This window comes from Lepidothrix coronata, unplaced genomic scaffold (genome assembly GCF_001604755.1).
Source record: "Lepidothrix coronata isolate B3197 unplaced genomic scaffold, Lepidothrix_coronata-1.0 Scaffold214, whole genome shotgun sequence".
Lineage (NCBI taxonomy): Eukaryota > Metazoa > Chordata > Aves > Passeriformes > Pipridae > Lepidothrix > Lepidothrix coronata.
In genome coordinates, this window is record NW_016690394.1 from 831,585 (window position 1) to 842,655 (window position 11,071).

Genomic DNA, 11,071 nt, shown 5'->3' on the forward strand with positions numbered 1-11,071 from the left:
AAGCTTGGACAGTGGCAGTGAGGGTCTCAGGATGTAGGTTTGTTTAGAGTGACCTTCTCTTAGATGGATTGCCTCACAGGGCTAACGAGCTCCATCTGCCCGGGGGGCTGGGAATCGAACCCGGGTCGCAGCGGTGAGAGTGCTGCACCCTAACCACTGTATATATATATGTGTATATATATGTGTATATGTATATATATATACATTCTCCATAAAAGCTGCATTGAAACCAAGACAAACCACTTGCTTTGGTCCATAAAACTGCCTTCTGGTGCCAACCATGGCATGGTGTGATCACCTGCAGCCCATTGCCCCTGGTCCAGCACCAGAGGGCCAGATCCTGCACAGCCAGTGCAGCCCATGGTCTGTGGTGCATGTCCCTGCAGAGCATCCCGGGGCACGGATGCCCTGTCCAGGGCCAGTGTCCACCCCATACACTGACGTGCTTCCTGCTGGCTGTTTGTCCCTCTGTGTTGTGCCGGGTGACGTCCAGGCTCAGCCTGTCCCACCCCTGGCATAGCCTGAGCGTACCAGGGGTGACACCCACACTTTGGGCAAGGCACAACCTCCCTCCTGCCCATTTTCCCCCTGGAGCCTGCCAAAGGCTCCTTCCACGCAGAGACCAGGCAACTCCTGGGGCTGTCCCATCCCACCCATGGGCAGGAGGGACATCCCCACTCCCCACCGTGGTGGAGGCCAGGGGCACACCATGGTGGTGTCACCCCAGCAGGGCTGGTGGCATCGCTGCCTCTCCTCTCAACGCACCAGATGAACACCCGAAGTCTGCCATGGAAAAAGGAATTCCCTCTTTTTTACACACTGTGCCTGGAGATTTGTGCCAGCAAAGCTTTGTGACTGTCTCCTGTGTTACCACCACCTGTGTGTGACTCGCTGAAGTCACCTTGTCCTGGGGATGCTTCTCTGAGGTGCTTCAAACCAGCCTGACCCCTCTCACCACCTGTTTCTGAGCAGAGAAGGGCTTGACTGGGAAATCCATCGTTCACCATCAGTGTATCCCATCACAATCATCCATCAGTCTCACACTCTTCCCGTTCTTCCACCTGCGGGGTCCTTTTCTACCTGTCCATCAGTCACTCAGACATCACTCAGTCTGTTCATCACTCATGGGGCCACCAGCCCCCCTGGGCTGGATCCACCCCCTCACCATGGTTATCCATCAAAGCCTTGTTAACTCCAGCCAAGGGTCCCAGGAATGTTGTGCTCTGCTGATGTCCCTTGTCCCCTTCCCTCGCAGTTGCTCCCAAGGGCCCGAAGATCACGATGACTCCGATGAGAGCCCGCGTTGGAGACACCGTGCGGATCCTGGTGCAGGGATTCCAGGTCAGCACCTGCTGCAGAGGTGGTGCCATGCCAAGGGACAGCCTTGCATCCCCACCAGCACTTTGTGGGGTTGGCTTGGTGGCCTTGGGTTGCATCATGGTCCCTGTGTTGGAACAGGTTGCCCAGGGAAGTTGTCGATGCCCCATTCCTGGAAGTGTCCAAGGCCAGGTTGGACAGGGCTCAGAGCAACCTGGGCTAGTGGAAGGTGTCCCTGCCCATGGCAGGGGGTGGGAGGAGATGAGCCTTATGTTCCTTCCCAACCCAAACCATTCCAGGACTCCAGACTTTCAGCTGCACCCCATCCTTGCTCAAGACGGGGTTTGCTCGCTCTCTGTCCCATCTCACCCCCCACCATCTCCCTGCAGAACGAAGTCTTCCCAGAGCCCCTCTTCACCTGGACACGAGTGGGGAGCCGGCTCCTCGACGGCAGCGCCGAGCACGACGGGAAGGAGCTGGTGCTGGAGCGGGTGCCGGCCGAGCTCAACGGCTCCATGTACCGCTGCACCGCCCAGAACCCGCTGGGCTCCACCGACACCCACACCCGCCTCATCGTCTTCGGTGCGCTCACCACGGGCTCACCCCCCCTCCACATGCCCTCACTCGTCTCCTCCCCACTAAAACTGTCTCTCTGCTCTTTCTTTCCCCTTAGAAAATCCAAATATTCCCAGAGGACCAGAAGACTCCAACGGTGAGTGGTGGTGGCACCGGTGCTTCAAAACAGAGCACCTGGGGAGGGAAGGACCATGCAGAGAGGATCTCGCCTTGTCCCAAGCCCGTGGCCATCTCCCCTTGCCTTGTACCAAGCCCATGGCCATCTCTCCTTGCCTCATTGCAAGCCCTTGGCCATCCCTCCTGGCCTTATCCCAAGCCCTTCCCCTTGGCATCAGGGATGTACCTGGACCAAAAGGGTCCCTGCAGATGCTCTCCACAACATCCTTGACCTGCTTCCCACCCCACACAACCTCCATAGCAAGTTTAGAAGGGGGAATCTCCCCCAAAAAAGCAGTGACCCCCATCCTGCTTTGAGCCCAAGCAGCGAGACGCAGCTCCATGACCTGCCCATCCTTTTCTCCTCCTCTCCAGGTTCACTTACTGGCCACTGCGGCTTCAGGTTAGTTTTGGCGCTCACCCTGACAGTGATCCTGGAGCTCACGTGAAGCTTCACCTGCCTCTTCCTCCTTCTCTTCCTCCTCCATACGGCTCCACCCGGCATCTCCACCTCCGTCCATCGGTTCTCTCGCTCTTTTTTTTTTCTAATCTATTTACAGTCTCAATCTCTTCCCGTTCTGTGTCTTGGCTTCCTCAGACAATTTAATTAAAGGGAAAAAGAAAAACCTCCCCTGGTAGAAGGTTGTAATTAATGTTTTACCTTGTGCTGGGGTTCCCAGCACTGTCTCAGGGTACCTGCAGGCTTTGCGAGGTCTTAGAGGGGGATGGGGGATGTCTATGATTCAAGGACCAAATTTCCCCTGGAAAAATCCGGTTACACTGTTCCCACTGCACCAAGATGCTCCAGATCCACAGGGGAAGGCCCTGCACGTGTCCCCAGCGTGAGGGAGGTTGGGGACAAGCCCACACACGTGTGGGTGGCAGCGCTGGGAGCCCAAAAGCTGCGGATCACTGGCCTTCCCGAGGCTGGGCTGGGGGAAGCGGCTTTGCTGGGAGCCAGGGCCGTGCACAGCACTCGTCCCGGGCTGGTGGCGAATCACAAGTGACAGGCAGCTCCCAACCCAAAATGTCAGCGCTCACACATGAGTGGGCAGCGGGTCCCATCAGGCACCAGCCTGCACCCACCCCTGCTCCGTGCCACCCTCCCCGTCCCTCCTGGCTAATCATCTCCATGGAAACGGATAACGGTCCAGCACAGACAGATGTCCGATATTCCCGTGGCCCCCAGTCCCGGCAGGGCGTTAGTCCTGCTGCAGGATGGCAAAACCCAGGTGGGTTTGTCCCAGTCCTGCCCAGCGCTGGAGGATGCCTACGGAGGATACCCAGAGTTTTCCCTGTTTTCCTGCCCCGTGGTACCCTGAGAGCATCCGGGATCCCTGGAGAGCAGATGCAGGGGGGAAAGGATCCCAAGGACGGGGCGCTCCCCTGCCTTTTCCTCTGGGAACTCCTAATCCTAGAGGATTATCCAGCAGCCGTGTGGCGCTTCATCTTCCCAAAGCCCCGGACGAGTGCTAAGCATCATTATTACTATTATGATTAATTATTATTAAGCAGATTCCATCCCTTCCCTGCTCTGTTGCCAACCTCGCTGTGAGCAATTTCCCAGCCCCAAAGGAGCCCAACAACCACTCGGCAGCTCAGGAGCTTCTTCCTGGCCACAAAAGCCCACAGTTTATAATTTGGACTGGAAGCAACACAGGGATGGATTGGGACTGGCTGGGATGTGGGAGGATCAGCAGCTCCACTTTCATCCTGAAGGAACAGCATCTGAGTATCCAGATCCCTACAGACCTGCTTCTTCTCCAGCTGCTTCCACTGTTCCTCCCTGGATGAGAGGAAAATCTTCATTTTTTTAGAGGAACCTTCATTTTTTGGGGAACTCTCCGTGACTCAACTTACACCCCTGGGACAGAGCGGGCAGGAGGGCCCCCCCACCACACCGTGGATGCTTCTCGCCCTGCTCGCTGGATTGGAGATGCTCCAGGGGCCTCATCCCGACGTGATTAAACAACCATTAGGCCTCCTCGCTCCAAACAATGAGGATTTACAGGCGTCCAAACCTCCATTTAAATGCAAATGCGGCGGGTTTAGCCCGGCACCGTGGAAATGAGGAGCTTTGCGGCGGCGGTGCCACCACGGCCAGCTCTGCTTGGTGGCCCCTCGGGAGCGCCGTGACCTTCCCCTCCAGCAGCTGGGAGAGGAACGGTGGGCTCAGTGGTCCTGCATCCCAAATCCACCCCACTTTGGGATGCTCAGCTCCTTCCCCGGGGATGGGCCCATCTATGGGTTGGGATCTTCTCCCCATCAGCACAGGGGACTTGGGAGCCCCTCCTCATCCCGGGCAGACGTCCTGCCTGCTTTCCCAAATCCCCCCCAAGGCAAGGGGCCCAAAGAGATGCCAGCCCACCGAAGGAACCCATCCACGCCCTGCTGGACCCTGCCTTCACCTCCTTCCCACCCCTTCTCATCCTCCACCCACCACCCGCCAGCCCTCCCTCCCCCACCCCCAGCCACCTTCCTCCAGGTAATTACAAAGGACAACAATTAAATCCCCGGTTCCCCCCTACCACACATCCTGTTGTCTGAGGCCCTGGCAGTGAATAATGCAGGAGGCTGGAGGGGAAAAGAGCTGCTCAGGTTGTTTCATTATTGATGAGAGATGACAGATCCGCGGCTGACAACCTACCGAAGAGATATGATTAGCTTGTAAAAAATTAAGCGCCTTTCTGAGGGCTGACGAGAGCTGAAAACCCCAAGGAGCGGCGTTATCGATGTTCCCTCATTTCAGGGGACTTTGAAAAGGTTTTAGCAAAATTTGGAAGAGGTAATTACATTCAATTAGAGTCACAAGTGCCGAGACGTCACCGCTGCTTCTCCTGCTCCCCGACACCACCGATCATCCTTCCCACAAGCAGAGATAAATAGGGGTTTATGTGTTGGACCTGAATTTCTGCCATGAGTTCTTTGGGATACGAGGGTGTGGGACACAAAACCAGGGATTCTCTGGCTCAGTAGGGTTGGGAAAGGCAGTGGGAGCTTTGCTTGGTGCTTCCCCTGCCTCCCCCACCTCATTACCGGGCCGGGGTTCACGGGGCTGCCAAGCACATGCATAATTCATACTTCCCAACTCTCAAATGCCGGGATCTTTGTAGATCTTCCTGCAGAATAAAAACCACGGCAGGAGAGACGAAGAAACCGGGGGTCAGGGGGGTGGCCAGACCCTTTGCCAATTAGCCAAGCCCCGAAACACGTGCCCAGACTCAATACATGTCCCTGTTACCCTCAGCTTCAGGTCCTTCTGGGTTTACAGGTAGGAGGGACACCCCTTTTCCCAAGGTTTTGGCCAGACTAAGCCCCCAGTGATAGATTTTTGGGCCCTGTGCCAAATAGGATGGAGGAGAGTGGCTGGGTGGGTTTGGCTGGTGCTGGTTTGGCCTCTGGTGCGAGCTCCAGATGCATCCAAGGGATACATCACACCATCCCTGCTCCAAAGTCCAACTTTTAGTCTAAATATCCTCCTCCCCTCAATCTCTTCATTGCTGCATTTCCCCACACAAGGTGACAACATCCCAAACATTCCCCCAGAAGCCGCTGGTGGGCTCTCCCTGCTGCCAGCAGGGATGTGCACAGGGGTCCCCGAGTGCCAATCCAGCACTGGGAGGTTACACCAAGGCTTCTTTTCCATCCTCTTTATATAGATATATAAATATTTTGCTATTTAGAACACGATCCTCCACCCAAGGAGCATCCCTGGCAGGTTTGGAGTCAGATACACATCCAGCCCCTCTGGCAGAACCATGGGCCCTGTCCAAACCCATCCCGGGAAGTTCAGCCCCTCAGCAGGGGCAGGGGACCCTCCCAGCCCTTGCAGGTGCTGGGGGGGGACACGTGCCCCGGGGGGGTTCAGCTGCTCCTCCCCACCCCAAAGGGCAGTGCCCGGGCTCTGAGGGGCTGCTGGGGATCAGACGCTCCGGGGTGGGGGGAGGGCACTGCCAGTGAGCTCCTGAGCACCCACCATCCATGGAAGACCCGTGGCAAGACCTCCTCCCACCACACCTACCCACGACCTGTGCAGCTGGGACACATCACACCCGGCCTGTCATAACGTCACCTGGGTTCATTTTGCAGGAAAATCCCACTGGATCGGGACTGAGCGAGCAGGAAGTGAGTCCCTGCATAGAAACAGGAGCTTCCACACCCCACCCCCCCACACACACATTTTGGCTGTTTCTTTGCTCCCTCGTTTCTTTCTGGATCTCTCAGCATGTGAGAGGTTCCCCTCAGGGAAAGGAAATTCAGTTTATCCCTTTGAATTCCACTCACTCAGGGATCTCCTGGGCAGCAGCACAGCCAGCGTGGTGGGGAGCAAAGCCATTCCCCAAGCTCCCTCCTTTTCTCCCCTGCCACAGTCCAAGCACTGGGCCCCGGTTGCCCTGGGGACAACAGGGACAACAATCCCCCTAAATCTTTGGAATTCAGACCATGCTCATTGTCAACATCTTCCCAGGGGGAGAAGGAAGCAAGTGTGGCACAGCCTGGCATCCTCCTGCCTCAGTTTCCCCACAGTGACTCCAGTCCCCATGGATACCCTACACACATCTCTCCCATCCCTTCCCATCCCTTATCTCTTCCTGATCCTAATGCTTGTGTTTCCTTTCCTTGGTCCATCCCTCTCCTCCTGCCCACGGATGCAGGTCGCTGATCCCAGCAGCCACCAGCTGCAGTTTAACTCCTGCCTTTATTTTCTCCTCAGTGCCAGGCTTTTATCCCTCTCAAAGCCCCCAGATCCTTTTCCACCAGCTCTTAATTCCCCTGCCACTTCCAAGCTGGCCTCCAAGAGACCCCGGGAGCTTCCGGGCTATTTCCCGTCACCCTTCGTTAACTTCGTGCCGCAAACGGAGGCCCCGGATCCGCCACCCGGCCCCCGCGGAGCAGCTGCTCGGCGTCAGACCAAAGGTCTCCCGGCTCCGGCCGCTCTCCCTCCCTTCCCTGTGTCTGCACCGAGGGATGAGAAGCATTTTCAAACAACAACTTTTCTCCGCAGCAACAGTTTCCTCCTCCCGTTATGCGATCCTTTTCAAACAGCGGCAGAAATGAGGAGGCGGTACCTCGGGCTGCTCCGAGGGGATACTTTTCCTCCCTTTGTGCTTCCTGTTGCTTTTCCCTGAGCCTCTCTGTTTCCCAGGCTCATAAAGCCGGCTCTGTGCCACCTGCTCTGGGCTGCACCTTTCCCTGGAGCCCAGCCCAGCCCAGCCCAGACACGCAAAGCTGGTCCGGAAACCTCCTCCGGCTTTGCCCCCCGCTCAAAGTCACCTTGTCCCAAACCTTCGGCTCCACACTTCGGCCTCGCCCGGCAATCATTAATCGGCCGCTCCGCATTCCCGGGATGGAAAAATGCCCCAGCGGGCAGCCGTGCCCTGGCAGTCCGACATGCCGCTGGCCGGGAAGCTGCTCCTGTCCGCTGCCGCACTGCTCCTCCTCACCCTGGCCTTCAGGTTCTACAGGAGCCGCTCGCTCGCCGGGGGCAAAACCCCGCTGGCTGACGAGGGACAGCCCGGGGAAAACCTTCCCCGGGCCGGGGATGGGGATGGGGATAAGAATGGGGATAAGGATGGGGATGGGGCAGTGGGTCCGCGGCGGAGGAGGGTGTGGGGTGAGGAGGTGAGGAGGGGTGGTGGGGATGCCCCAGGAAGCATCCCTGGGACGCGGCTCCCGCCCCTCTGGGGGGATCCAAGGGCGCTGAGCGGGGAGGAGCAGGGAGAGGAGATGGTTCCTGAACAGGGACTGACCCGCGGGACAGCCCGGCTCGGTCCCGCCGGGAGGGAAAGGGAGCTGGGGAGGGAGCTGGGAAGCAGGCTGGGATGTGAGCTGGGAAGTAAGTCAGAAGGCAAGCCAGGAATTGAGCAGGGAAGTGATCCAGGTATTGAGCCAGGAAGCAAGTTGGGAAATGAGCTGCAAAATGAGTTGGGAAGTGAGCCGGGAAGCAAGCTGGGAAGTAAGTCAGGAAGCAAGCTGGGAATCAAGCCGGGAAATAATCCAGGAAGCATGTTGGTATACAAGCTAGGAAATGAGTCAGGAAGTGAGCTGGGAAGTAAGTCAGGAACTAAGTCAGGAAGCAAACTAGGAAATGAGGCAGGAAATAAGCTGGCAAGCAAGCCAGAAAGCAAGCTGGGAAGTAAGTTTGGAACTAAGCCAGGAATTGAGCAGGGAAGTGATCTGGAAAGCAAGTTGGGAAGCAAGCTAGGAAATGAGGCAGGAAGTGAGTGGGCAAGTGAGCCGGGAAGCAAGCTGGGAAACGATCTGGGAATGGAGCTGGGAACTGAGCCGAGCTCTCACGACCCTGGGAACGTGGCTGAAACACTGAGCAGCCATTCCGAGAAGGAAACACTTGCCCCAAGCACCGGGGTCTCCCCAGGGATTTCCAATGCCCAGATGGCAGATGATGGATGTTCCCAGAGCACGGAGAAGGATTTGGCTGGTGGAAGCATGAGCAGGGAGACCAAGGGGAACAGGGAATCCATCCGGACCCTCAGTGTCACCTCGAACCTGGGGCTGCTGATGACAGCGAGTGATGCAGAGTCCGACTCCTCCTACTCCTTCTCCTCAGTCGCAAAGATCCAGGTGGAGGAGAACTACATCCCCGAGAGGCAGGGGAAGGACAGGGACAACCGGACGGTTCCCGGGCTCAGAGGCAAAGTCTACGACTACTACGTGCAGTCCATCTCCGAGTCGGTGCTGAAGAAGAAGTGTCTCCCCTACATCCCTCCGGGAATGTCCCGGTGTCGCAGCTCTGAGCGGGTCAATGAAGAGCTGCAGAGCTTTGCAACCCAGAAGCAGGACCCAGCTTTGGAAGCACGTGATCCCACCACCTCCTCCACAGTCCCACCACCCACGAGGAGCTCAGAGGCCTCTCCTGAGCCACCGTCTCCCGGCCGCAGGAAGAGCATCCTCCAGATTGCCAACAGCCCCCACCTCCAGCTGCCCATGGAGGGGTTTGGGATCACAGCTCCAGCTGGAACACCACCACCTGGAAGCCCCCAGCCAGGACTGGTGGCAAGTCCTGACCCCACCCAGCTGCCACCAGACACCCCCCTGGATCTGGGGAACTGCTACGAGGTGCTCAGCACAGCCAAGGCGCAGGGGCTCAGAGCCCTCCAGGAGGCTGCCTACAGGGTGATGAGTGACAACTACCTGCAGGTGCTGAGGACACCCTCCATCTACGGCCGCCTCAACGCCGGCGAGCGGGAGCTGATCCTGCGGCGGAGGATGGAGGGGAAGATGTTCGTGGTGGTGGCAGATGTCACGGGCAGGAGCCCGACCTCCGCCCCGGCCGCCTCTGCTACTACGACGAGGGAGGGGACTGCTGGCACCACCTCTGCCACGTGCCACCCGAGGTGCTGTCCCGGGGCTGTGCCATGTGCAGCATGTTCAACTACCTCTTCGTGGTGTCCGGCTGCGAGGGCACGGGCCGGGCACGGAGACCCTCCAACCGCGTCTTCTGCTACGACCCCCTGACCGACATCTGGAGGGAGATCTGCCCCCTGAACCAGGCGCGGCCCCGCTGCAAACTCATCGCTCTGGACGGGCACCTGTACGCCATCGGCGGCGAGTGCCTGTGCACAGTGGAGTGCTACGACCCCCGGCGCGACCGCTGGGCCTTCGCGGCGCCGCTGCCCCACGACACGTTCGCGGTGGCCCACACAGCCACGGCGTGCCACGGGGAAATCTACGTCACCGGGGGCACCCTGCGCTACGTCCTGCTGCGCTACGACCCCCGCCGGGACAGCTGGAGGGCCGGCCCGGCCGTGGGTGGCAGGGACGGGACGGCCGAGATGGTGAGCGCCGACGGCTTCATCTACCGCTTCGAGCGGCAGCGCGGCACGGGCGTCAGCGTCCACCGCTGCGGTGCCGGGGCCAGGCTGTGGTACCGCTGTGCCAACTACGCCCTGCCCAACCCACCCGGCTTCCAGTGCACCACCATGGGCAGCCTGGTCCACTGCCTCGGCCGCCGCCTCCACCTCCGCTTCCTGGCCGACCACGTCTCGCCGCGCTTCGGGGCCAAGGAGCTGCGGCCCTTCCCCGCGCCCCACGGCAGCCTCCTCCCGGCTGTGCTGGTGCTGCCGCAGGGAGGGACGGCACAGACTCGGGTCTGAGCGGCCGTGGTTTGGTCCTGTGAGATGACCGGTGGTGGCTCAGGTGCGACGTGATGGTCAGAGCCGGGAGGAGAAGCCACCGGCCCACTTTGCACCGTGTCACCCCCACCCTCCATCAAACAGGGACTGAGCAGGGAAACAAACTGCCCTTGGCCACTGCCAGGAACCCCAGCCTTGAGGACACAAGGAAGAGCAAAGCAGGAGCTGGGTGGGCTCGTTGGTGAGAGGTGTTTAAACACAGATGTGTTTGCTTGGATGCAAATAAACGCGGATCCCTGCAGGCTCCCAGCTGCTCACTGCCCCCGGAGTGGCTGCTCAGGCACCAGGTGTTCAATATTGACATGGACACGCAGCACATGGTGGATTTTAGGGTGGAGGAACATGGCAGGGAGGTTGGATCTCAAGGGAGGTACCACCCAAAGGTCAGCCTTGTCAGCACTGAGCCTTCAGGTTTGATCTCCCACATCCCCTGGGGTTGGAGCTTGGGGGCTGGGGGTGCCCTGCTCCTACCGGTGCCTTGTTATCCCTTACCTTCTCCTCAGAATGGAACTATATATATATATTTATATCTGTCTATGTATTTATACGCACGTGATGTAAATAGGCACTATGGATTTCTAGACAGCTGGTTTTAAATGAAATTAAAGAGAACATTTGGTAAAATTAACCAAGGGCTACTGCTGCGCCTCATTTCCAACCGTAGCCAAGTCTAATGGGAACAAAGCGCCCGATGCATGTTTTACATCACTAATTACTGCATGAACAGCAACTCTGTGGAGGCAACCAAAAGCAAACAAGGGCCCTGGATGTGAGCAGACGGTCCTTCATCACCTTTTTCCCAGGTCTCCTCGACTTCACTCCATCGTCTCCACGTCCTGCCAAAAGCCTACTTCGGGTAATTGCATTTT

At 58.3% G+C, this 11,071-nt stretch overlaps 2 protein-coding genes across 3 annotated transcripts in view; both read left to right on the plus strand.

Annotated features, from left to right (window-relative positions):
* The window catches only part of IGSF21 (immunoglobin superfamily member 21), a 40,665-nt gene extending 37,996 nt beyond the window's left edge, over positions 1–2,669 (plus strand). For both annotated transcript variants that reach the window (XM_017833365.1, XM_017833366.1), the window contains exons 7-10: positions 1,256–1,341; positions 1,707–1,899; positions 1,991–2,029; positions 2,425–2,669. In XM_017833365.1, the coding sequence (XP_017688854.1) occupies positions 1,256–1,341; positions 1,707–1,899; positions 1,991–2,029; positions 2,425–2,498 (392 nt within the window). In that variant the 3' untranslated portion in view covers positions 2,499–2,669. The remainder of the gene's footprint in view (positions 1–1,255; positions 1,342–1,706; positions 1,900–1,990; positions 2,030–2,424) is intronic.
* A 4,692-nt stretch (positions 2,670–7,361) lies between these two features.
* On the plus strand, positions 7,362–10,726 carry KLHDC7A (kelch domain containing 7A). The gene is given in 2 exon segments (XM_017833376.1): positions 7,362–9,315; positions 9,318–10,726. Coding segments are annotated over 2 exon segments (2,757 nt in total). The 5' UTR covers positions 7,362–7,404; the 3' UTR covers positions 10,164–10,726.
* The last annotated feature ends 345 nt before the right edge of the window (positions 10,727–11,071 follow it).